Genomic DNA, 27,682 nt, shown 5'->3' with positions numbered 1-27,682 from the left:
CTCCTGGGTTCAAGCGATCCTCCTATGTCAGCCTCCCGAGTATCTGGGGCCACAGGTATACCCCACTATGGCTGGCTAATTTTTTAAAGTTTTTATAGAGATGGGTTTCACCATGTTGCCCAGGCTGGTCTCAAAGTCCTGCACTCAAGCGATCCTCCCACCTCAGCCTCCAGTAGTTCTAGGATTACAGGTGTGAGCCATTGTGCCTGGCCCCAAATTCTCTATTTTAAATTATTTCACTACCTTCTTCCAAATAGATGTCACTGACTATAAATCACCTAAGCCCTGAGGAGGAAGTAGGGGATGTGAGTAATTGTTTATGTAATTGCTAGAAGAGTTAAGCTCATCATTCAGGAACTCATAGAAACAGGGACCTGTGTACAAGAGCATTGTTAACTGGTGCTTTCTCATCTACCAGTTTCTCATATTTTCTCTGTCTATAAATCAAATACTGCTGGTAAGTCAAATTAAGATGAAGACTCTGAGAATTGACAATGGGATTTAGCAGTATGGACATGACTGATAAGCTTGATAAGAGCAGTTTTGGTGGAATGGTAAGGATGAAAGCCTGATTGAAAAGGTTCTTGTGTGTGTGTTTTGTTTTGTTTGAGACAGAGTCTCGCACTGTCGCCCAGGCTGGCGTGCAATGACGCGATCTCTGCTCACTTCAACCTCCGCCTCCCGGGATCAAGCAATTCTCCTGCCTCAGCTTCCCAAGTAGCTGGGACTACATGGTTGAGACTACAGGCGCCTGCCACCACACCCAGCTAATTTTTTGTATTTTTAGTAGAGATGGGGTTTCACTATGTTGGCCAGGCTGGTCTCAAACTCCTGACCTCATCATCCGCCCACCTCAGCCTCCCAAAATGCTGGGATTACAGGCGTGAGCCACCATGTCTAGCCTGGAAAGTTTTGTTGTTGTTGTTGTTTTTTGTTTGTTTTTTTGAGACGAAGTCTTGCTCTGTTGCCCAGGCTGGCAACAGAAGTCTTGCTCTGTTGCCCGGGCTGGAGTGCAGTGGCATGATCTCGGCTCACTGCAACCTCCGCCTCCAGGGTTCAGTGATTTTTCTGCCTTAGCCTCCCAAGTAGCTGGGACTACAGGCATGCACCACCACACCTGGCCAATTTTTGTACTTTTAGTAGAGATGGAGTTTCACCATGTTGGCCAGGCTGGTCTCGAACTCCTGACCTCATGATCTGCCCGCCTCTGCCTCCCAAAGTGCTGGGATTACAGACGTGAGCCATAGCGCCCGGCCTGAAAAGGTTTTAAGAGAGGATGGAAGAAAAGGAATTGGAGATAGTAAGAATAGACAATTCTTTGAACTAACCAGAGAATGAGGAGGCACCTGTTAGGGGAGATAGGGTCCAAAGAAGTTTAAGGCTGGAAAAATACTAGTATGTTTGTACATTGCTGGGAAAGGTCTAGTAGAAAACAAAAGACTGATGTTGTAGGAGAAAAAGGAGAGAACTGCAAGAGTATTAAAACTTCACAGAAGAGTATGGTATGCAGTCCTTAAAATAAGGGATTGACTTTAAAAACAGACAAGGATCATTCATCTCTAAGAAGTGCTTTGATAATTTCATGCTAAAATGATACTAATTTTTGTTCTTTAGGTGGTATCGGGCCCCTGAGTTACTATTTGGAGCTAGGATGTATGGTGTGGGTGTGGACATGTGGGCTGTTGGCTGTATATTAGCAGAGTTACTTCTAAGGGTAAGTCTAAATTAATGTACACACTTTAATATTGTTGTTGCAATTATTTGTTCTTATAGTTTGTATAAGAATTCTTGTCCTAGGCCAGGTATGGTGGCTCACACCTGTAATCCCAGCACTTTGGGAGGCCAAGGCAGAAGGATCACTTGAGGTCACGAGTTCGAGGCCAGCCTGGCCAACATGGTGAAACCCCATCTCTACTAAAAATAAAAAAATTAGGTGGATGTGGTGGCGGGTGCCTGTAGTCCCAGCTACTGAGGAGAATCGCTTGAACCTGGGAGGCAGAGGTTGCAATGAGCCACGGTCGTGCCACTGCATTCCAGCCTGGGCAAAAGAACAGGGCTCCATCTCAAAAAAAAAAACAAAAAAACAATTCTTGTCCTACCAATGTCCTTACAACAAAAAGCCTACAAATAGTCCAATTTTTAAAAAGCCAAATGCCGCATTTTTTTTTTTTTGAGATGGAATCTGGCTCTGTGGCCCACGCTGGAGTGCTGTGGCGCGATCTCAGCTCACTGCAAGCTCCGCCTCCTGGGTTCACGCCATCCTCCTGCCTCAGCCTCCCGAGTAGTTGGGACTACAGGTGCCTGCCACCACGCCCGGCTAATTTTTTGTATTTTTTAGTAGAGACGGGTTTTCACCGTGTTAGCCAGGATGGTCTCGATCTCCTGACCTCGTGATCCACCCGCCTCGGCCTCCCAAAGTGCTGGGATTACAGGCATGAGCCACTGCGCCCGGCCCAAATGCAGCATTTTTAAATGTTAATATGAAATGAGAATATCTTCCATTTAGGACAGTAAGAACTTTGTTGTAGATAGTTTTATACCTCAGAACATAGAAATTCACTTGTAATATGGCAGTAGCTCTATAATAATTAAATATGTTCAGATAAACTTTTGTCCTCCTGAGGGGTTTTTTGTTTGGGGGTGTTTTAAGTATGCTTTAGGAGATACGTAATACCAACCACTGCAGCTACCACTCTTAAACCTTGTGTGAGACCATTATTTTAATTCTGTTGAAACAGAACGGATACAATGTTACTACAGCATTTCTGTGACTGAGACCATCATCTTACAGAAAAAAATCCCCTACTTCCACTCACCAGAGAGAAAGATGCTGTCTTGGAACCTTTCTTTAGCTATAAAGTTTAGATCTCCAGAAAGACTAGCCCTTATGAATGATGAAGGTAAAGGGATATTGGGGAATCCTTCTGAAGCTGGGAGTTTTTTTCTCTCCATATTCCGATCCCTGCTCTCCCTCTCCTCAGCCATATGTATTTAAAGAAATTCAAACCAAGATTGAATAGCTTTTTTTATCTCCTTGAACACAGAAAAGAACTTCTGTACACCAAAGAGAAAAACACTAAACTAAAAATATTTAGTTTAAGCATAGTGGTGGCTCTTGCCTATAGTCCCAGCTACTTGGGAAGCTGAGGTGGGAGGATCACTTGAACTCAGGAGTTTGAGGCCAGCCTGGACAATATAGAAAGACCCCAATCTCTTAAAATAAAAAAAAAAAAGTAAACTCTGTGTATCATTTTGAGAAACGTACCCAATGGGCATTTGTAGAAGAAACCCCCACATTCAAACTTGGAAGGCAATATGGGAATCACAGTGCTAACAGGGGGTCCTATGAATCAGCTGGCATGATAGCTCTGCTACTTATATGAACAAGAGTATACCAGAAATCACACTGAGAATGTATCAGCCACCACAATCCATTCATGGCCAAGAAGAAAACAGAATTCCATAGCCCCTAATATTATGACTGATCGCTCCATTGAAAAAGCAAGTGAAGAGAGAGAGCAGTTGAGAATACACAGGTTAGAGATTGTGAACCTGTTAACATACTTGCAAATTTGTTAGCCATTGGCATTGTTGCTGGAATCATGTTTAAAGTTATAAGGAAAATGACATGCAGACTAAAGAATAGTACTCTTCTGCCATACTTTTTGTCCTATTTTAAGCTGTCCCTGTGCTCATTTGAAAAGGTAGAAATGTTGCCCATATGAATGCTTAGCCAGGGATCACCAGATAGTTATTAAGGATCTTCAGACAGTATTGAATACTTCCAAAATGAAAGGCAGACTGAAACAAACTAAAAAGAAACTTGGAAAACATGGAAACAACAAAGCAGAAGAAAATTCACCACCCCCAGCCCGCTTTCCAAATCTTCAGAGACCTAACAGATTATAGTTCATCTATAGAATAAGCACATCATACTTTTTTTTTTTTTTCTTTTTTTGAGACACAGTCTCACTCTGTCGCCCAGACTGGAGTGTAGTGGCACGATCTTGGCTCACTGCAACCTCTACCTTCCGGATTCAGGCAATTCTCCTGCCTCGGCCTCCCAAGTAGCTGGGACTACAGGCGCCCGCCACCACGCCCTGCTAATTCTTGTATTTTTAGTAGAGATGGGGTTTCACCATATTGGGCAGGCTGGTCTTGAGCTCCTGACCTTGTGATCCGCCTGCCTTGGCCTCCCAAAGTGCTGGGATTACAGGCGTGAGCCACTGTGCCCGGCCCACACCATACTTTTTTAAAAGGGAAACAAATAAGAGATACTTGAAATATTAAAAGTAGAGGATAAGCCAAAGGCAAACAAAAACAGCGAAAGGAATGGGAAAGTAAGCTGCAAAACTCTTTCATAAGTAAAATCAAAAGATAAAGAGATGGCCAGGGACAGTGGTACACACCTGTGGTCCCAGCTACGTGGGAGGCTGAGGCAGGAGAATCTCTTGAGCCCAGGAGTTCAAGACCAGCCTGGATAACATTGTGAAACCCTGTCTCAATAAAAAGATAGATGGACTGTAGTAGAGAAAAGATAAAATTAACAGATTGATCCAGGATTGATTCTAAAATGTACCAAGAGAAAACAAAGAAAATGGAGGGTAGGAAATCTCAAACTACTGAAGCATTGCTAGATGTGAATCGTCAGACTAAAAGTGCCATGAAGAGTACCATTATGAGGCCGGGTGCCGAAGCTCACGCCTATAATCCCAGCACTTTGGGAGGCCGAGGCGGGCAGATCACCTGAGGCTGGGAATTTGAGACCAGCCTGGCCAACATGGAGAAACCCTGTCTCTACTACAAATACAAAATTAGCCGGGTTTAAGCTGGGTGCGGTGGCGCACGCCTGTAATCCCAGCACTTTGGGAGGCCAAGATGGGCGGATCACGAGGTCAGGAGATTGAGACCATCCTGGCTAACACGGTGAAACCCCGTCTCTACTGAAAATACAAAAAAAATTAGCCAGGCGTGGTGGTGGGCGCCTGTAGTCCCAGCTACTCGGGAGGCTAAGGCAGGAGAATGGCGTGAACCTGGGAATCAGAAGTTGCAGTGAGCCGAGATCGTGCCACTGCACTCCAGCCCAGGCGACAGAACGAGACGCCATCTCAAAAAAAAAGAAAAAAAAATTGGTCAGGTTTGGTGGCACACACCTATAATCCCAGCTACTCAGGAGGCTAAGGCAGGAGAATCGCTTGAACCTGGGAGGTGGAGGTTGCGGTGAGCTGAGATCACGCCATCGCACTCCAGCCTGGGCAACAAGAGTGAAACTCTGTCTAAAAAAAAAAAAAAGAAAGAAAAAGAGTACAATTATAAAAATTACAAAGAAAACTTTTTTTTTAAAGCATTCTAAAGGCTCTGCATAAATAAATGAAAAAACAATACTTGTACCAAGACACATTATTATGAAATTTTAGAATACGAAGGGATAAGGAAAATATTTCCACAGAGAGGAAAAGTAGCATACACAGAAAAGAAAATAAAGTATTAGGGAGAAAGAATGGCATGAGCCTTCTCAACAGCAGCACTGGACTCTGGGAAGTCTTCACATTGTGAGGGAAAATGATGCTCAACCCACAATTCTTTGCCTGTTCATATTTTCAGTTAGCTCTGAGGGTAACTACAGTTTATTACATCAGAAATTTACATCTAGGCCAGGCGGGGTAGCTCACTTTTGTAATCCCAGTACTTTGGGAGGCCAAGGCAGGTGGATTGCTTGAGCTCAGGAGTTTGAGACGCACTTGGGCAATGTGGTGAAACCCTGTGTCTACCAAAAATACAAAAATTAGCCGGGCACAGTATTGAGTACCTTTTTTCCCAGCTACTCAGGAGGCTGAGGTGGGAGGATCACCGGAGCCTGGGAATTTGAGGCTGCAGTGAGGTGAGATCATTACACATCACTCCAGCCTGGGTGACAGAGCAAGACACTATCTAAAAAAAAGAGAAAGAGAGAGAAAAAAATCAAGAAATTAGCCTGACATGGTAGTGCATGCCTGTAGTCCCAGCTGCTTGGGAGGCTGAAGTGGGAGGATTGCTTGAACCTGGGTAACGAGGCTGCAGTGAGCCATGTTTGTGCCACTGCATTTCAGCCTGGGCAACAGGCTAGGGTTCACCTTTAATTTGGCTCTGCAGGCGCTTCCGTGCTCTCCACCTGGTGTGTATAGGGCATTTGGGGCCTTTAGAGGGCGCACTTGCGGCCAGCAGGCTAAAGAGGCTGCAGCGAAGGCTGGGGAGCTGAACTGAGCTGGTGCAGAGACAGCACAGGAGAAAAACAGAACCAAAAAATTCACACTGAATTAGGGGTGACAGACCTTGTCTCAAAAAAATCAAAGTTTAGGGCCGGGCACGGTGGCTCATGCCTGTAATCCCAGCACTTTGGGAGGCCGAGGCGGGTGGATCACCTGATGTCAGGAGTTCAAGACTAGCCTGGCCAAGATGGTGAGACGCCTTCTCTACTAATAGTACAGAAATTAGCTGGGCACGGTGGCGGGCGCCTGTAATTCCAGCTACTTGGGAGGCTGAGGCGCTTGAATGCAGGAGGCGGACGTTGCAGAGTAAGCCAACAGGAAGACAGGAGATGCAGGGAACATGAGATTCAACACAGGAAAGAGGCAATTCAAATTCTCATTTAATAGTGAAAGAAAGTTCTGAGAAAGCAGGTTTGCATCAGGTCTGGAGAGTAGCTAGTCCAGATTGGAGCAGTTGGGGTGAGGAAGGACTTCAGCAGGGGTGGCTTCCAGGAAAAAAAAAAAAAAAAAAAAAAAAAGTGGGGCAGGACTGATGAATATGATTGGTTTAGTCATATAGACATTGATATTTAATAACTGGAATATTTAGCTTATATATAAACCATGTTGCCAAAGAGCGGGCGTTAGGAGTTGGCAATGGAAGGCTAGGAAATCATTACCTTTAGGAAAACCACATTGTATAAGAAGGGGATTTTGGCTCTGCACTGAGCAAAAGTTACATAGTTATCAAAAATGAGAGGGAGATGATAGGTCAAAGAACCAATTTTTATTATGTCTTTAGTACTATTCAGTGCTTTAACAAGGTTCATGTATTTAATATAAATAAGTCATTTTAAACACACGGTTTAAGTTCCAAAGCAGCTTTTTCTTTAGGGAAAAAGTTTTTTTAGTATGGATATTTTCAAACATGCAAAAGCAAAGACTAGTAAAATGAGCCTCTATCTGTACTCATCAACCAGTTTCAAAAGTTTCAAACATATCCATTTTATCAGTATTCTCCCACACTAGATATTTTTGCCACAAATCCCAAACATGTAATTTTATCCACGTTTCAGTATTTTTCTCTATAAGGATTCTCTTTTTTTTTTTTTTTTTTTTTTTTTTTTTTTTTTTTTTTGAGGCAGAGTCTCACTTTGTGGCCTAGGCTGAAATGCAGTGGCGTGATCTCAGCTCATTGCCACCTCTGCCTCCCAGGCTGAAACAATTCTCGTGCCTCAGCCTTCCAAGTAGCTGGGATTACAGTCATGTGCCATGACACCTGGCTAACTTTTGTGTTTTTTAGTAAAAATGGTTTCGTGATGTTGACCAGGCTGGTCTCAAACTCTAGCCTCAATTGATCCAGCCGCCTCACCCTCCCAAAGTGCTGGGATTACGGGAGTAAGGCACCACACCCGGCCATCTGTAAGGATTCTTTAATCATAACCACAATACCATTGTCATCTGAAAAAAGTGAACATCAATTCCTCAATAAAATTAAGTGTGTATTCAGATTTTCCTACTTTTTCTCATAAATGTTTTTATATAGGCTTGTTCAAATTGGGTTGTAAAATCCATACATCAAGACAGCTTAGTTTCATTTTTACATCATACAAAAGCACACCAATCCTTAAAATTGCAAGCTTGTCCACAATTTGGCCTGCAAAGTGAGGGTACAGGTACCCTACAAAAGACAAAAGATAATCTTTTTGGGTATAAGAAGCAAATTAGCATGTCTAAAAATAGTTGTAATATTATTTAATATCCTTGTAGGATTTTTTTTTTTTTTTTTTTTTTTTAAAGATGGATTCTGGGCCGGGCGCGGTGGCTCAAGCCTGTAATCCCAGCACTTTGGGAGGCCGAGATGGGCGGATCACGAGGTCAGGAGATCAAGACCATCCTGGCTAACACAGTGAAACCCCGTCTCTACTAAAAAATACAAAAAATTAGCCGGGCGAGGTGGCGGTCGCCTGTAGTCCCAGCTACTCGGGAGGCTGAAGCAGGAGAATGGCGTAAACCCAGGAGGCGGAGCTTGCAGTGAGCTGAGATCCGGCCACAGCACTCCAGCCTGGGCGACAGAGCGAGACTCCGTCTCAAAAAAAAAAAAAAAAAAAAAAAAAAAAAAAGATGGATTCTTGTTCTGTCGCCCAAGCTGGAGTACATGGTTCCATCTCTGCTCACTCCGTCTCCCGGTTCAAGTGATTCTCCTGCCTCAGCCTCCTGAGGAGCTGGGACTACAGGTGTGTACCACCACACCTAGTTAATTTTTGTATATTTGGTAGAGACAGAGTTTCAGCATGTTGGCCAGACTGGTCTTGAACTCCTGACCTCAGGTGATCCATCCACCTCGGCCTCTCAAAGTGCTGGGAGTACAGGTGTGAGCCACCACACCCAGCCAGCATCCTTTTAGTTTCTATTTTTCATGTATACTTAATATACACAATATAATAGTACAGTGTTACATACTTTAGGAATTATACTAAGTCTAGGTCCAGTCAGAAAATAGAAACCATACGTTGATCAGGGAAGTATACAGTATGAAGAAGTATTAATTATGGTGGGGGACTGGAGTAATGGATTGACAAATAAGAAGTTAGGAGAACTCTAACAATGCAGGAATAGCAGATATAAGGACCTACTACCACTAACCCCTGGGGCCAAGACAGATCACCCAGGGGAGACTGTCCCCAGGGCTGAGATCTAGATCCAGTTGAATACGGCATATGTGGCTCACCAGAAGGCAGAGAAATTACTGTTGCTTTTTGCTGGTGAGACTTGCTAGAAATCTGCTTACTGGAAAGGGCTGGCAATCTGTGCTCTAGGGTGCTGGGGAAAGGTGTCCCTCTGGAAGCACCCTGCTAGAAAACTGCTTGGCAGGATGAAGTAGGGGCTAGCTGGCCTCTGTGTGCTGCAGGAACAGCACTGGAGAAACTGCCCTTTCTGCCCATGCTGCAGAAGCCTGGTGCTAGAGAACCTGTGGGTGCTGCAGGAGTCAGCTGAGCAAGCAAACTGGAACCAGGAAGCAAAACCTTTTCCTTCCTGTACTGTCTCTCCATCATCCTCTACTGACAAAGCATGTTTCTTGGCAAGGGAAAAATATTTAAAGAGCCCAGAACCATTTTCACAAAGCAGGTAAAAAAGGTGAATTTGGAACTGAAAAGCAGTACATTGGTAACTGGCACTGGGGTTGGTTGTCTTGTTTGTTTTTGCTGGTAAGAGTCGACAATAATCAAAATGTTGGAGATACGATACTTAATGTCATGTCTTCTCAGTGAGTCTATAAACTGTTCCAAGGCCCTTAACAGTGCTGGAGGCCATTATTGTTCACAGTATATCTTTCATATATTTACATAGATGTCTGAGAGTGAGTTGGACAGTAATCTCTATAAATAGCAGGGATATTGACCCTGTCTCATCAGCTCACCAATTTTTTTGAGGTTCTAATGAAGGTTACTAATTTTTAACTTGTAATTATTTGTCCTCTTCTGAAGTTTGTCTTTACACCTCTTCAAAGAAAGAGTTGGTTAAGAAATTGCATAAATATGATTGGTGTATTCTCTTCCTTCTCAGCTTTGTGCCTGCCTTTTGCTAGAATAGTTTTCTTCTTCCAACTTAGACTGTTCCTCAGGCTAACTCCTATTCATCCTTCACCTTTCATGCCACTTGCTCTATGAAGCCTTCCCTGACCCATCTAGAATAAGTTAGGTGCTCTTTCAGTGTGGTCTAAGATCTTATACTTACTCAACACACTGAATTGTAAATGCTTGTTTATGTGTATCAGCATTGCTTACCACATCCACCTCAGGGGAGGGCAGGGAATGTCTTATTTTCCTCTTTTAATTCCTGAGGCTTAGCACAATGTCTGTTATATGGTGAGTGTTTATTAAAATTTGGAGTGAATAAAATGGATAGTAAAGGTGCTGTTTTGTTAGTTAGCAGTGGCAGGATCTAATAACATATCCAATATACTTCATACTAAATTTTCAATATTTGTTGCAGAGTTTTTTAGTTTTTCTTATTAAATTTATAGTATTTGTCTAACAAATATCAAAAACCACCTCGAAGGCCGAGCGTGGTGGCTCACACCTATAATCCCAGCACTTTGGGAGGCTGAGGCAGGCGAATCACAAGGTCAGGAGATTGAGATCATTCTGGCTAACATGGTGAAACCCCATCTCTACTAAAAATACAAAAAAAAAAATTTAGCCAGGTGTGGTGGTGGGCATCTGTAGTCCCAGCTACTCGGGAGGCTGAGGCAGGAGAATGGCATGAACCCAGGAGGTGGAGCTTGCAGTGAGCTGAGATCACGCCACTGCACTCCAGCCTGGGTGACAGAGCGAGACTCTGTCTCAAAAAAAAAAAAAAAAAAAAAACCACCTCAAAGCCTGGTGTGTTGGCTCATGCCCATAATCCCAGCACTTTGGGAGGCCAAAGTGGGCAGATAGACTAGCCTGGCCAACATGACAAAACCCCATCTCTACTAAAAACACAAAAATTAGCCAGGCATGGTGGCGTGCCCCTGCAGTCCCAGCTACTCGGGAGGCTGAGGCAGGAGAATCGCTTGAAACGAGGAGGTTGCAGTGAGCCAGGATCACATCACTCACTGCAGCCTGGGTGACAGAGCGAGACTCTGTCTCTCTAAAAAAAAGAAGAAAAAAAACCACCCACCTTGAAAAGTCTCCCTCTTACTTTCTTTCAGGTTCCTTTTTTGCCAGGAGATTCAGACCTCGATCAGCTAACAAGAATATTTGAAACTTTGGGCACACCAACTGAGGAACAGTGGCCGGTAAGCCTTTATGCATTTTCTTTGAAATGCAATTAGGACTCTATAAAGTTCTTAAATTGTCATATGCTTTATATAATGCTGTCACGTGAATATTAAAGACATTTATTAATTATAATTTACTTATAATATGTACTCAGAACATTTTAAATGATAAAGTATATAAAGTAAAAAGTTACAATTGTGATATACCATCCACCCTCTTGTATACCTGTAGTCCTTTCCCCCGACCCCAGTAATCCCGACCTTGGGGTAATCACTGTTAACAATTCAGTGTAAAGCTGTGTTAGGAGTGTATATGCACACTACAAACATAAAAGAGTTGCATGTTCTTTCACTCCTTAACAAAAGCGGTTTCACGTCTTACATATACACGATGTGAACCCACGACATATATAACCCATTACACACACACACACACATAGGTGTACATATATGTATATATGATGTTTCTCTTAGATTTTTTTTAAAATTAATTTTTGTATATGTATATTTTTTATATTGATGGGGTTTCACCATGTTGCCCAGGCTGGTCTCAAACTCCTAGTCTCAAGCAGTTCTGCCTCAGCCTCCCAAAGTGCTGGGACTATAGGCATGAGCCATCGTACCTGGCTAACATGATTTTCTAAATAGCAGTTGCTTACTGATGTTTCTCTTCTATTTTTTAAAAATTAAACTTCTTGGTGGGGTGCGGTGGCTCACGCCTGTAATCCCAGCACTTTGGGAGGCCGAGGCAGGCAGATCATTTCAGGCCAAGAGTTTGAGACCAGCCTGGGCTATGAAGCGAGACTCTGTCTCCAAAAATAAAAAATAAAATTAAAAAATAAACTTATTTTGAGAATATTATTCACGTGCAATTGTGAATATATAATTCACAATTATGTATCGTGGCTGGGCACAGTGGCTCACGCCTGTAATCCCAGCACTTTGGGAGGCGGAGGTAAATGGGTCACTTGAGCCCAGCAGTTTAAGACCAGCCTGGGCAACATAGTGAGACTTCATGTCTATGAAAAATAAAAATTAAAAAAAATTACCAGGCATGGTGGTGCACACATTATGGTCCCAGCTACTCAGGAGGCTGAGGTAGGAGGATTGCTTGAGCCCAGGAGCTCAAGGCTGCAGTGAGCTGTGATTGCGCCACTGTGCTTTACTAGCCTGAGTAACAGAGTGAGTCCCTGCCTCAAAACGATAATAGTAATATTGCAGACATATTTCACAGACCCTTTACCCAGCTTTTACAAGATGGGAGCATCTTGTAAAATCAGTGCAGTATCACACTAGGATGTTACAGTCAAGATACAGAGTATCACCACAAGAATCTCTCATGGTATTCTTTTATAGCTTTGCTTACTTTCCTCCTACCCGCTCCTTAACTCTTGGCAATCACTAATCTGTCCTCCAACTCTGTAATTTTGTCATTTCAAGAATGTTATGTAAATGGATAAATGGAATCACACAATACATAACTTTTTGGGATTAACTTTTTCATAGCCGTCATAAATGGAAGTTCATTCAGGTCATTGCATGTTAATAATTCATACTCTCTCTCTTTTGTTAACTGCTGAGTATTGTGTGGATTTATTTCACAGTTTCTTCAACCGTTCACCCATTGAAGGACATCTGTATTTGTGTTGTTTCCAGTGTGGGGCTATTACCAATAAAACTGCTCTGAACATTTATGTACAGTTTTTTATATAAGAATATATTTTTATTTCTCTGGGATAAATGCCCAGGAGTTCAGTTCTTGAATCATATGGTAGTTCCATATTAATTTTTAAATAACCTGTGAAACTCCAGAGCAGCTATACTGTTTTACATTCCCCCAGCAGTAAATGAATGCTCCAGTTTCTTGGAATCCTCTCCAGCATTTAGTGGTGTCACTTTTTAATCTTAGGCATTCTAATGAGTGTGTCATGATAGCTCATTTTGATTTTAATTTTCACTGCCCTAATGGCTAATGGTGTTGAATATCTTTTCTTGTGGTTATTTGCCATCTTGAGTTAAATGTCTCTTCCCCATTTTCTGATTGGATTCTTTGATTTTTGACTGTTGAGTATTGAGAGCTCTTCATGTATTCTAGATAGTAGTCCAAAAAGTATATGTAGTTTGCAGATGTTTTCCCTCATGCTGCCTTTTCATCCTCTGCAAAACTGTAATCAGGTTTGTTACTTTTTCTTTAATTGATCATCCTTTTGGTGTCAAGTCAAAGAGCTCTTGTGCCCAGCCCAAAGATTTTTTTTTTTTTTTTTTGAGACGGAGTCTCGCTCTGTCGCCCAGGCTGGAGTGCAGTGGCTGGATCTCAGCTCACTGCAAGCTCCGTCTCCCGGGTTCACACCATTCTCCTGCCTCAGCCTCCCGAGTAGCTGGGACTACAGGCGCGCACCACCTCGCCCGGCTAATTTTTTGTATTTTTTAGTAGAGACGGGGTTTCACCGTGTCAGCCAGGATGGTCTCGATCTCCTGACCTCGTGATCCGCCCGTCTCGGCCTCCCCGCAAAGATTTTTTGACAATTTTTTTTTTTTTTTTTTTTTTTTTTTCCGAGACAAGATCTGGCTCTGTTGCCCAGGCTGGAGTGCAGTGGTGTGATCTCAGCTCACTGCAACCTCCACTTCCCGGGCTCAAGCCATCCTCCCACCTCAGCCTCTTGAGTAGCTGGGACTGTAGGCGTGCACCACCACGCCCAGCTAGTTTTTGTGTTTTTTGTAGAGATAGGGTTTCTGCATGTTGCCCAGGCTGGTCTGAAACTCGTGAGCTCAAACAGTTTGCCCGCCTTGGCCTCCCAAAGTGCTAGAATTACGGGCATGAGCCACTATGCCCTTGGCCGTGACAATTTTTTTTGTATTTTTTTTTCTACAAGTTTTTTTTTGTAGTTTTACGCTTAAGTCTAAGATCTGTTTAGAGTTTACCTTTATATGATGTATGAGACTTAAGGCAAGGTTCAGTTTTTGTTGTTTTTTTTTTTTTTTTGGAGACGGTCTTACTCTGTTGCCCAGACTGGAGTGGGGTCTCACTTTCTTGTCCAGACTGGTCTCGAACTCCTGAGCTCAAGTGACCCTCCTGCCTCAGCCTCCCAAAGTGCTGGGATTACAAGCGTGAGCCACCATACCCAGCCAAATTCAGATTTTTGCACATGTATGTCCTAGTGCTCCAGCAGCATTTCTTGAAACGACTGTCTCTTCATTGATTTAGTTTTTCACTTTTTTCAAAAATCCCTTTGGCAAATTTGTGTGGATTTCTCTCTCTCTGCCAATACAACACAGTCTTAATCAAAGTAGCTATATGTTAAATCTTGAAATCAGGTAAAATGAGTCCTCCCACTTTATTGTTCTTTTTCAAAATCATTTTAGCTACTGTAGTCCTTTGCCTTTCCATATAAATTTTAGAATAATTGGTTTTACATCTAAAATAATTTTGCTAGGATTTTGATAAAAATTATATTAAACTTGCAAACCAATTTGAGGATAATTAACATCCTTCCTCTGTTGAATATTCCAATATGTGAACATGGTATGTTTCACCATTTATTGAGATCTTTTGATGAATTTCATCAGCATCGTATAGCTTATAGTATATTAACCTATACATGTTTTGTTATATTTTTCACCTGTTTCATTTTTCTTTTTGGGGTGATTATAAATAGTATTGTGTTTTTAATTTTGATGTCCACATATTCATTGCTAGTATATAGAATTATAATTGATTTTTAAATTTTCATTTTATATCCTTTTCAGCCTTGCCTTACTACTAGTTCTAGGACTTTTTAATAGATTTCTTGGAATTTTCTATATAAACCCATCATATTACCTGAAAATGATTTATTTCATTTGTGATCTATGTGCCTTTCAATCCTTAAGTTTGAATTATAAAATTATTTTTACAGGACATGTGTAGTCTTCCAGATTATGTGACATTTAAGAGTTTCCCTGGAATCCCGTTGCATCACATCTTCAGTGCAGCAGGAGACGACTTACTAGATCTCATACAAGGCTTATTCTTATTTAATCCATGTGCTCGAATTACGGCCACACAGGTATTTTAGTGTATCTCTTTTTATACTAGGAAATATAAAAATAATCTTAACTGTAGCATTAATTAAAAACAGAATTTCATAAAATTAACATTTTTTAAATACTGGAAAGATGTGTTTTTGTTTTAAGAAATAACAAACTTTGTATCTCTTCTCCAAACTACAAACACTGTTAAGACTGAGATTAAATTATATGCACACAGAGATACAGGAGAGTTGACACTTACTACACTTGCTTAGGAACATATAAATACATGTCTATTTCATATAATTGGCTTGTATATACTTTACCTAGAAGGGAAAAGAAAACCAAGGCTTTTTATTTGTTAAGAAACTGGTATATTTCAGTTGAGCTCTTACAAATTTATTTAAATCTTGTAGTAAGCCTCATGCTGAAAGTAGTTTGTTCAGCTTATTTTTTCTTCCCTATATAATGCAATCCACGTGTGCATGCTGGTCATTTTCACATTCAGAAAATGGTAATGGGGAGGAAGTGTATAGTCAGATATAACTGTATGCTTACAAAAGCTTGAAAAATATTTGAAATAAAACAAAAACTGAAACTAACTGCTGTTTAAAGGAAATAACAATCAAACTCACGAAAAATTTGTAAGACCTAGAATAACTTAGGGCAGAGCAGTGTACAACACAGTGCTGTGATTTTACCTCATGAAGGGAGAGACTAATCAAACTGAAATGTCACAGGTCTTTATGGAAACATATTAATGTACAATAATATTAAGCATACAAAATAGATTTTTTTCTCTTTAGGTTTGTTCCAGGCTACAAAATCATTGTTTAATGTGTTTGCTTGTATAAGTCTTCTCTTTTTAGCAATATGTGCTATGTGAATGTATATGGAGATGAATGGATGGATGGATGGATAGATAGATAGATAGATAGATAGATAGATAGATATAGATGAATAGGTAGGTAGGTAGGTATATGCTGGGTATTACCATTAGAATTATTCTTCTAATTTCTTTTTTAAAATTTTTTCTTTATTATTTTTATGTCCACGTGTACACATACTCTTCTAATTTCAACCAAGTAATTTGTTGCCTTTTCACTCTTCTATGTATGTTATTTCCATCATAATAAACTTGAGACCACATTTAATTATCTAGAAAGTTGTTTTCATTGGTAGTATCGTTTGAAACTTAACAGAAAAATACTAGTTGTTATATTTGGGTTGTATTTTAATAGAATGAAGTTTTTAAGGTGAGTTTTGTTTCATGGATGTCTTTATTAAAGTTGGAATGAGGTGCTTTCTTAGATCTTTATGTAGCCCAGAATTAGCCTAATTTGCATATAGAATTGCTGTGATTTAGAGGTAATGCTTTAAAAATGCAGCTGTAGGCCGGGCGCAGCGGCTCACACTTGTAATTCCAGCACTTTGGGAGGTCAAGGAGCAAGGATAGCTTGAGCCCAGGAGTTGGAGCCCAGCCTGGGCAATGTGACAAGACATCATCTCTACAAAAAATAAATAAATAAAAAATAAAAATGCAACTGTTGAAGTAAGGAATCTCTAAATTACTGCAAATAATATAATATTGGGGGTCGTGAGGAATGCTTGCAAAGTTTATCTGGGCTTCATCTTTCTTAAAGGATTATCCTAAAGGAAGTATTTATTTTTGAGATGAAGTCTTGCTCTGTCGCCCAGGCTGGAGTGCAGTGGCACGATCTTGACTCTCTGCAACCTCTACCTCCCAGGTTCAAGCAATTCTCCTGTCTCAGCCTCCCTAGTAGCTGGGATTACAGGTGCACACCACCACGCCTGGCTAATTTTTGGATTTTTAGTAAAGACAGTGTTTCACCATGTTGTCGAGGCTGTTCTCAAACTCCTGACCTCAGGGGATCCATCCGCCTTGGCCTCCCAAAGTGCTGGGATTACAGGCATGAGCCACCCCACCCTGCCAGAAGTATTTTAAATCATTGTAGCCACTGGACAGCACTATGCTGCTGATGTAAATAGACAAGCATGCAAACCTGGGAGGTGGAGGTTGCAGTGAGCCAAGATTATGCCACTGCACTCCAGCCTGGACAACAGGGTGAGACTCTGTATCCAAAAATAAAAAAATAAAAAATAGACAAACATGACCTGACAAACTTGTCATTTAGGATATAATTATTTTTATCAGAATTGTGGACCCAAGTCAAGAAAATGTCATATCTACAGCACTATATTAGGGGGAAAAAAAGAGAAAATGTAGTATAGAACATTGGCCTGGTAATTAATAGAAATAATCTTGGACAAGCCCTTCTAAGTAAAATTTCTGTCCATTTGCGATGGATTGCTGAATTAGAATCCATTGGTTCCAACCTACTGTATTTTTTAAAAAGTCTTATTTTTAAAGAATTTGTATTTTACATGACTTGGAATTTGAATATATATGGATAGTGTGGCAAACTTGTAAGTTCTTTTTAAGTTTCTTTCTTTGCATTTTGAACTGTACAGCTCAATATGTAGAAAATGGAAATGTACAATATTTCACTAAGGATAGCTCATAATTAGTATTGGTTGAGCATCCTTAATCCAAATATCCAAAATCTGAAATGCTCCAAAATCCAAAGCTTTTGGAATGCTGACATGATGCCACAAGTGGAAAATTCTACCCATAAGGACATTTACACAAACTTTGTTTTATGTACAAAATTAAAAATTTTGTCAAATTAAAAATATTTTATAAAATTACCTTCAGCCAGGCACAGTGGCTCACGCCTGTAATCCCAGCTCTCAGGGAGGCAGAGGTGGGAGGATAGCTTGAGCCCAGGCAGGAGTTCAAGACCTGCCTGGGCAATATAATGAGACCCCATTCTCCACAAAAAGGAAAAAAAAAAAAAAGATTAAAAAAAAAAAAAGTGTAAAATTACCTTCAGTTTATATGTATAAGCTGTATATGAAACATAAATTTCATTTTTAATCTTGGCTCCCATCCCCAAGGTATGTCATGTATATGTAAATATTCCACAATCCCAAATCTGAAGCACTTCTGGTCCTCAGCATTTCAGATAAGAGATATTCAGCCTGTATAGGCTATTTAATTATGGAAAAATTAGAAGGGAGTCTCTTTTTCTTTTCTTTTCTTTTCTTTTTTTTTTTTTTTTTTTCTTTTGAGATGGAGCCTTGCTCTGTTACCCAGACTGGAGTGCAATGGTGTGATCTCGGCTCACTGCAACCTCCGCCTCTGGGTTCAAGCAATTCTCCTGCTTCAGCCTCCCAAGTAGTGGGGTCTACAGACATGCATCACCACGCCTGGCTTATTTTTGTATTTTTAGTAGAGATGGGGTTTTGCCATGTTGGCCAAGCTGATCTCGAACTTCTGACCTCATGCGATCCACCTGCCTCGGCCTCCCAAGGTGCTGGGATTACAGGCGTGAGCCACTGCGCCCAGCCAGTCTTTTAATGGAATTATCAGCCAATCTTAGGATCCTAGATGTTTATTTGTAGTAATTTGCATTTGCAAATACTTGACATTAATTTTGTTTTGTTTTTGGGAATGAGGGCGTTCACATAGTATTTTTAATGTTCCCTATAATCTTGAAGGTAATATTTTCCTTCACACATTTCAGATACTCACCTACCTTACTTTTGGTATCTTTTAAAAGGCACTGAAAATGAAGTATTTCAGTAATCGGCCAGGGCCAACACCTGGATGTCAGCTGCCAAGACCAAACTGTCCAGTGGAAACCTTAAAGGAGCAATCAAATCCGGCTTTGGCGACAAAAAGGAAAAGAACAGAGGCCTTAGAACAAGGTAAAATTCCCACTTTTATAAGAAATTAAATGAATTCAGAAAACTCCAAATAGCCCATGTATGGCTAGCGACTGAACAACAGCAAAGAAATGTGGCTTGCTAGCTGTTTAATTTTTATAAATTTAAATTGTATAGAGAGACTGTGCTGTTTTAGGTATGTTTACTTTCATTGAGAACACTTCAGCAACTTTTGTGTATACCTCAGAATTATGGGAACTGTCTATGTGTGCCTTGTTCCCTTCATAAATTCCTTCTGTGAACTGCATGCTAAATGTTTAACAAGTGCTACTGGAAAAGTGTGTCAGTGAAATAATGTAGTTGGAATGCAGTGACTGGTTAAAATTGCTATGAGAATGTGAACTTTGTTAAATGTGAACAACTTCTTTTTTTCTTTTTCTTTTTGCTTTCTAGGAGGATTGCCCAAGAAACTAATTTTTTAAAGAGAACACTGGACAACATTTTCCTACTGAAGGAAATAGCCAAAAAAGGCAAATAGTGGAAAAATAGTAAACATTAAGTAAATGCTGTAGAAGTGAGTTTGTAAATATTCTACACATGTAAAATATGTAAAACTATGGGGTTTTTTAATTAAATGTATTTTAAAATAAAAATTCTGTTTTTTCTGATTAGACTGCAAAAGTGAGAAAAGTCCAATTCTCTTGAAATGTAGAATTGAAAATGCAGTAGGGAAAACGTAATAAAAATTATTACCAGTTATTTTGAAGATCTGGCCCCTATAGTACCACAAATCTGTAGTGGCATGCGTAGTGTTTAAAAATAAAAATGTAGTAGTGGTGTAGTAAATACTACCCAAACTGAACAAATGTTAGTATACAGAATGTACTGAAAAAAGAAAACATTACAGATAAAATTGAGATTCCTCCCAACCTTTTTTCTGAGGCGGGGGACAGTCTCACTCTGTCACTTGGGTTGGAGTGCAGTGGCGCAATCCCGGCTCACTGCAAACTCTGCCTCCCAGGTTCAAGCAATTCACTTGCTTCAGCCTCGCAAGTAGCTGGGATTATGGGCACACGCCACTATACCTGCCTAATTTTTTTTTATTCTTAGTAGAGATGGGGTTTCACCATGTGAAACCAGGCTGGCCGCAAATTCCTGACCTCAAGTGATCCGCCCACCTCGGCTTCCCAAAGTGCTGGGATTACAGGCATGAGCCACTGCACCTGGCAAGAGGTTCCCTCTTAATACTTCTTTATTTCTGTTTTTTTCTTTTTCACTTTCCCCAAAGGGAAATGACTCTGTGAAATTGGTATGTATCTTTCCATGATTTTATGCTACTATTCTGTAAGAATGCATGTAGTGAGATGCATAACAATGTACAGCATTGTTTTGAGTCTCAAAATTGTATATACATGAATAGAATCTCTTCTCTCCTTTCTTTTTTTGTGAGATAGTCTCACTCTGTTGCCCAGGTTGGAGTGTAGTAGTACAATCATGACTCACTGCAGCCTCGAACTCCTGGGCTCAAGCCATCCTCCCACCTCAGCCTCCCCAGTAGCTGGGACTACAGGTGCACACCACCGTGCCTGGTTAATTTTTTTTTTTTTTAATGAGACAGAGTCTTTCTCTGTTGCCCAGGCTGGAGTGCAGTGATGCAATCTCAGCTCAATGCAACCTCCGAATCCTGGGGTTCAAGCGATCCTCCCACCTTAGCCTCCCAAGTAGCTGGGATTACAAATGTGTACCACTATGCCCAGCTAATTAAAGTAACACAAATGTATTAGTTCACAGTTCTGTAGGTCATGTATCTGGCTCAGCTGTGTTTCCTGCTTAGGGTCCCACAAGGCCAAAATCAAGGTTTTAGATAATACTTTTATTTGGAGGCCCCTGGGCTACCAAGCTCATGTAGTTTTGTTTTTGTTTTTTTTTTTTTTTAGACGAGTCTCACTCTGTTGCCCAGGCTGGAGTACAGTGGCGCAATCTCGGCTCACTGCAAGCTCTGCCTCCTGGGTTCACGCCATTTTCCTGCCTCAGCCTCCTGAGTAGCTGGGACTACAGGCACCTGCCACCACACTTGGCTAATTTTTTGTATTTTCAGTAGAGACAGGGTTTCACCATGTTAGCCAGGATGGTCTCAATCTCCTGACCTTGTGATCCGCCTGCCTCAGCCTCCCAGAGTGCTGGGATTACAAGCGGGAGCCACCGCGCCCGGCCGCTCATGCAGTTCTTATAATTCTTGTGCTCCATTGTCCCCATTTCCCCTTTGACTGTTAGCCCAGGGCCTCTCTCAGTTGCTTAAGGAAGCTTCCATGCCTTTGTCCTGTGGCATTCACCATCTATGAGCCAGCAGCAATGCATCAAACCCACTTGTGCTTCAGATCTGTCTGATTTCCTCGTGTGTGTGTGTGTGTGTGTGTAGACGGGGAACTGCCAAGAGGGAAGCAGCCAAGCAGCTAAGGGTCCGGGAGATAATAGTGCCAAAGGCATCTGAGGACACTCATAAAATGTGTCTTAACACATGAGGCAGGATAGGAGTGTATTAGTCCATTCTCACACTGCTATAAAGATACTACCCAAGACTGAGTAATTTATAAAGGAAAGAGGTTTAATTGACTCACAGTTCCACATGGCTGGGGAGGCCTCAGGAAACTTACAGTCTTGGCAGAAGGGGAAACAGGCATGTTTTACATGGCAGCGGGAGAGACTACCATGTATAAAACTATCGGATCTCATGAGAATTCACAATCATGAGACCAGCATGGGGGGGTACCAACCCCATGATCCAGTCACCTACCACCAAATCCCTCCTTCAACATGGGGGGATTAGGGAATTACAATCCAAAATGAGACTTGGGTGGGGACACAGCCAAACTATATCAGGTAGTCAAGGAAATGACCATGTTCTCATGACTGTACAGCCAACACAATAAACCTCAGCATTCACATTGTAATTGAACTCATTCAAGCAAGCTATCTTCAGTAGGGACTTTCCCTTCTAGGTAGCCTGCACATTTTGATTTTACCTGTCCTCAAACTGATCCTTTTCACATTATAATAATAAAAAACACACCTCTAGGTGGAAATTTAAGATGCTAATGAGACATGTGATGTATGAACAAGCGTGAACAGCTACTGCGCCTGTGCAGAGGACTACCCAGGATATGATTACTAGCAACACCTCTTCTCACCTTATGAATAACAATGCAAAACTCCCATAAAGGGAGTTTCTCCAGCAGTAATCAATGCTGTCTCACCCTTATGAGCAGCTGGCCCTGAATTCTCTCTCAGGTGTACTGTCTATTCTGCACCTAACTTTCAAAATATTCCTTTCTCTTGCAATAAATTATGCCACATCTCCTTTGCTGTCTTTTGTTTAAATTGTTTTAAACCAAGAAGACAAGAGAACTGAGGTATCACAACAGCTGTCAACCCATGCATTTTGCTTTATTCATTTGCTGTATCGTATGGATCGCTCCATTTTGTAGAGTATTCCATTGTATGGATGTACAGTAGTTTAGATGAACATTTTTATATTGATGACCTTTTTTTTTTTTTTTTTTTTGGAGACGGGTCTCACTCTGTCACTCAGGCTGGAGTGCAGTGGCACGATCACAGCTCACTGCAGCCTCAAGCTCCTGGGCTCATGCCATCATTCTCCTGCCTCAGCCCCCTGAGTAGCTGGGACAACAGGTGCATGCCACCATGCCTTGCTGAGTTTTTGTATAGATGGGGTTTCACCATGTTGCCCAGGCTGGTCTTGAACTCTGGACTGGTCTGGACTCATGAGATTCAGACCCGATCTGTGAGCCACTGCCTCCAGCCTTGATAGCCATTTGTTTTCATATGCAGAGCAGCAATTAGTAGCCATTTAAGATATCTGTGCACCAGCCTACAAGAAATACAAATGTACAGGGTAAAATCCTAGCTGGATCAAATACGAGCTTTGTAAATTTTTTAAAACTTTTTTATTGAGTTGTGGTAGTTTATGCCTGTAATCTAATCCTAGCACTTTGAGAGGCTGAGGCAGGAGGATCCCTTGAGGCCAGGAGTTTGGGGCCAGCCTGAGTAACACAGTGGGACCCAGTCTACACACAAACCCCAACTGCACACACCCCAACTCACCACAAACGAAAAAACTAGAAATCACCTTGGCTCAGGCAGCTTAAGATTCCTGTGACCCCATTTTCTGGATCATCACAACCATCTCACAGGATGCAATGAAAAGAGCTGTTAAGTACTTTGTAGACTTGGCTACAAATCTGCAGATTTGGCTGCAAAATGTTACTACCCTGACAAGCCATGAAGGCAGCCGGCAATGACTCAATATACTCTGCCACCATCATAACTGTCTTATTGAAGTTAAGGAAATTGCTATTTCTAAACTTTATATGGTAAATGAAAATTACCGAAAAAGGCAAATAAGATAAATGTATTCCAAAAAATTAACATTCAGTCACTCCTAGGTATTGTTACTTCTTAGAGCATTAAGATACATTGTTATATTGTTGATTTAGCCAATCTAAGATCCCTATAGTCAATCAAAATACTTAAATAATTTTTTGTTTTTCCCAAAAATCATTTTTTGTTATAGGATGTTGGCAAACACTGTAATTTTTTTTGTTTTCTTTGAGACAGAGTTTCATTCTTGTTGCCCAGGCTGGAGTGCAATGGCGCGATCTCGGCTCACCATACCCTACCACTCCCAGGTTCAAGTGATTATCTTGCCTCAGCCTCCAGAGTAGCTAGGATTACAGGCATGCGCCACTACGCCCAGCTAATTTTTTGTATTTTTAGTAGACATGGGGTTTCTCCATGTTGGTCAGGCTGGTCTCGAACTCCAACCACAGGTGACTCACCTGCCTCAGCCTCCCAAAGTGCTGAGATTACAAGCATGAGCCACCTCACCCGGCCTGTAATGTAATTTGTAAATAAAATAAATACAGTAATGTAATTTATAAATAAAATGTCAACACAGAATACTAATTTCTTGTAGAAAATAGGCTGGGTGCAGTGACTCACGCCTGTAATCTCAGCACTTTGGGAGGCCAAGGCATGTGGATCACTTGAGGTCAGGAGTTTGAAACCAGTCTGGCCAACATGGTAAAACCCCGTGTCTACTAAAAATACAAAAATTAGCTGGGCGTGGTGGCACATGCCTGTAATCCCAGTTACTCCGGAGGCTAAGGCAGGAGAATTGCTTGAATCGGGATGCAGAAGTTGCAATGAACCGAGTCACGCCACTGCACTCCAGCCTGGGCGACAGAGCGAGACTCCATCTCAAAAGAAGAAAAAGAAAATGTAGAAAATATTTAAGCGACCTCCTAAAATTTAGAAATACCTAGGAAACATACAACTTCTCAAGATGCAGCAAAATTTACAAAACCATTTTTCAAAGTCTCTTGATATAAACAACTCTCAGTTCCAATTTCAACTGGCTTGTCTTTAAAATATGATATTTGATGGCAAAGAATGGGATCTTTTAAGAGTTCTATAGTTTGGATCTATTTGAGAGTGCTGGATTGAACAAATGCAGCCCACAGAATTTGAAATGTGGACACTTGAATGTACAGGATCACCCAAGACAGAGAATTCTGAAGTCTTATGCCGGGGGTTGTTGAAAGGGAAATTCTCTTTTGTAGGATTTTTTTCTTTATTCTCTTTTGAGGCAGTGTCCTTGTCTTCCAGTGCCCGAGCAAGCATGTAACTAACTTTTCTTTGATGAGCCAAAGCTTCTTCTTTATCATTCAGCTGCATGCACAGAAATTAAACATGTATAAGTTAGTCAATAAATCACAGACTATATTCAGAGAAAGGAGTATTGTACTATCTTATCAAAATGTTCAACCCTAATATTCATATTGATCTGTCCATCAGTATGAATAAATTAGGTATCACCTGATCCCCAAACATTATACTACATGTTATTCACGATTTTTTTTTTTTAAGACAGAGTCTGGCTCTGTCGCCCAGGCTGGATGCAGTGGTGCCATCTTGGCTCACTGCAGCCTCTGCCTCCCAGGCTCAAGTGATTCTTGGACCTCAGCCTCCCGAGTACAGTAGCTGGGACTACAGGCGTGCACCACCACACCTGGCTAATCTTTGTATTTTTAGTAGAGATGGAGTCAGGCTGGTCTTGAACTCCTGGCCTCAAGTGATCCACCCGCCTCGGCCTCCCAAAGTGCTGGGATTACAGATGTGTGCTACCATGCCAGGCCGACGATTTTTTTTTTTTGTTTTTTTTGAGATGGAATCTGACTCTGTCACCCAGGTTGGAGTGCAGTAGCGCGATCTTGGCTCACTGCAAGCTCCGCCCTCCCAGGTTCACACCATTCTCCTGTCTCAGCCTCCCAAGTAGCTAGGACTACAGGTGCCAGCCACCACACCTGGCCAATTTTTTGTATTTTTAATACAGACGGGGTTTCACCGTGTTAGCCAGGATGGTCTCAATCTCCCGACCTCATGATCCACCCGCCTCGGCTTCCCAAAGTGCTGGGATTACAGGCGTGAGCCACCGCGCCCAGTGCCAACGATTATTTTTTAAAAGAACAGAAGACAGCATTGAAAATTTTGCAAGTCATCTGGAAATGAAGGGAAAATATAGATCTATATGAAGCATGTACATATAGATAGATATCAACATATAAAAAATATATCAGCGTGTATATTTATAAAAGAATGTTGAAGTTATTCGTATATAAAATTGCTTTCATATATTTGTATGGAAATAAAGAACAGTCTAGAGATAAGTATGTTCATATAACCTGAGTCTCAGTTCTTAGTCGAGTCATCTGTGGAATGTGGGTAGCAGGAATGATTTCAGGACGGATTGTGGTGATGATTAAAGGATATAATGTGTGAGGAAATACCTTGAACACTTTAAAAATACCTCAATAAACAGGCACTCTTGTCACAAACTGTATATATATAAATGCAGACGGCCAAGCTAGCTGGAGTTAACCACAGGAACCCCCTGTTTTCCGAGATGGAGCCTTTAAACCTGCACAGAATATGGATGATGGGAAAAGAGGAGCTGAAGGAGATAAAGATCATGAAGGTGGAGTCTGGTATTCCAACTGGGAAAAGGGCATAGAAGGCAAGTGCAGGTCGAGAGAGAAAGAGTTGAATGAACAGGAAGCAAATAGATTAGCTTAACCCAGGGGTGTCCCATCTTTTGGCTTCCCTGGGCCACACTGGAATAAGATGAATTGTCTTGGGCCACACACAAAATACGCTAACACTGGCCGGGCGCAGCGGGTCATGCCTGTAATCCCAGCACTTTGGCAGGCCAACACGGGCAGATCACTTGAGGTCAGGAGTTCAAGACCAGCCTGGCCAACATGGTGAAACTCTGTCTCTACTAAAAAACACATACAAAATTAACCAGGTATGGTGGTGGGCACCTGCAGTCCCAGATACTCGGGAGGCTGAGGCAGGAAAATCACTTGAACCCAGGAGGTAGAGGTTGCAATGAGCCAAGATTGCGCCACTGCACTCCAGCCTGGGTGACAGAGCGAGACTCTGTCTCAAACAAACAAAAAACAAACATACAAAACAAAACAAAAAAATACACTAACACTAATGAGAGCTGATGAACTAAAAAAAAAAAAAAAAAAAAAAAAAAAAAAAAATCTCAAAAAGATCTCATGATGTTTTAAGAAAGTTTACGAATTTGTGTTGGGTCACATTCAAAGCTGTCCTGGGCTGCATGCAGCCCACAGACCGTGGGATGGACAAGCTTGGCTTAATCATAACTTGCAAAATAAAAGCAAGCAAAGACACTAACCAAATCTATGAGCATCTTAAGGACCTCTTGAGGACTGTCCTGGTCTTCCATCCTCGTAGAACTGTTTTCTGAAGGGAGCATACCCAGGAGTCTCTGCCCAAAGGTCTTCTTAATCCTTGGTGATGGAAATCCTAAAATTGAACATGAAAATCCAGCTGAGACATTAAAATATCTTCACTGATATACTTCCAGCAAAAGAGGTAACTTGACCTCTAGGACAAGTGAGTCCAGGAGCACACAGTGGAATGTAGTGGGCAGAGCACGGCCTTCAGAGCCAGGAGCAATGCAGGTGAGAGGCAGCAAGACTGCCGCCCTGCCATGCGGCACAGCCGCCCCTCAGCGCCAGCTGACGCAGAGGCCACACAAGAACGCAGTCCATGTCACTGGATCATCACAGTCTTCAAGAGCAGCCAGAAATGCAGATCTGTCATGACATCTTCCAATTCTAAATGTCAGCCACTAGTCTTACTGTTTGAATACACTAAGCAGACCTAACAAAACATGTCTGCAGGCCACAGGGGTCTCTGAGCCATGCAAACTCTGCTTCTGAACCACGAAGACCTGGACTTGAATCCTCATTTAGCCACTTACTAACTGTATGACCTCGGGTGAGTTTTCTCAGCTTGATTTCCTCATCTCTAAAATGAGAATAGTATTACTTTCTCCTCAGGGAACTGTGCCATTAAATAATAAATCACAGGGGCTGGGGAAGGGGAAGTGAGGAGTTACCGTTTCATGGGACAGGGTCTCTGTAAAGAAAGATGAAAATGCTCTGGAGCTGGATGGTGATGAAGGTAACATTACAATGTGAATGTACTTAATGCCACTTAAAAACAGTTCAAATAGTAAACTTCAGATATATCTTACCACCACCAAAACAAAACAAAACAAAAATACCACAGTTGTCAAAGGCCCTGCCCAGGTATTAGCATAATAGTTAATATTTCACGTGCTGACATCACTGATGTCCTTCTTCATCCATTGAAGGGAAGTAATTTGCAGAAGGCACAAAATCTCAGATTGTACAAGGAAAATTTCAAGAATGTTTTTGGAATATTCTCCAAAAGTGGTTTACTGGGAAACTGAGAGCAGATGAGGGGAGATCCCCTTCCCACCAATCCTGACAGACCACAGTGACGAGGGTGGCCC

At 41.5% G+C, this 27,682-nt stretch overlaps 2 protein-coding genes across 7 annotated transcripts in view; one reads left to right on the top strand and one right to left on the bottom strand.

Annotated features, from left to right (window-relative positions):
• Positions 1-19,403, top strand: part of CDK7 (cyclin dependent kinase 7) — a 48,805-nt gene extending 29,402 nt beyond the window's left edge. For both annotated transcript variants that reach the window (XM_050793586.1, XM_050793585.1), the window contains 5 exons: positions 1,615-1,714; positions 10,924-11,010; positions 14,889-15,038; positions 18,645-18,792; positions 19,204-19,403. In XM_050793586.1, the coding sequence (XP_050649543.1) occupies positions 1,615-1,714; positions 10,924-11,010; positions 14,889-15,038; positions 18,645-18,792; positions 19,204-19,232 (514 nt within the window). In that variant the 3' untranslated portion in view covers positions 19,233-19,403. The remainder of the gene's footprint in view (positions 1-1,614; positions 1,715-10,923; positions 11,011-14,888; positions 15,039-18,644; positions 18,793-19,203) is intronic.
• A 1,934-nt stretch (positions 19,404-21,337) lies between these two features.
• Positions 21,338-27,682, bottom strand: part of CCDC125 (coiled-coil domain containing 125) — a 48,850-nt gene continuing 42,505 nt past the window's right edge. For 4 of the 5 annotated variants that reach the window (XM_050793567.1, XM_050793566.1, XM_050793568.1 and 1 more), the window contains exons 11-12: positions 26,534-26,664; positions 21,338-24,498 (exon numbers count right to left, since the gene is read on the bottom strand). In XM_050793567.1, the coding sequence (XP_050649524.1) occupies positions 24,193-24,498; positions 26,534-26,664 (437 nt within the window). In that variant the 3' untranslated portion in view covers positions 21,338-24,192. The remainder of the gene's footprint in view (positions 24,499-26,533; positions 26,665-27,682) is intronic. The other variant, XM_050793570.1, reaches the window with a different exon arrangement.

This window comes from Macaca thibetana, chromosome 6 (assembly GCF_024542745.1).
Source record: "Macaca thibetana thibetana isolate TM-01 chromosome 6, ASM2454274v1, whole genome shotgun sequence".
In the NCBI taxonomy this organism is placed as follows: domain Eukaryota; kingdom Metazoa; phylum Chordata; class Mammalia; order Primates; family Cercopithecidae; genus Macaca; species Macaca thibetana.
This window is presented reverse-complemented; position numbering and strand designations above follow the sequence as displayed.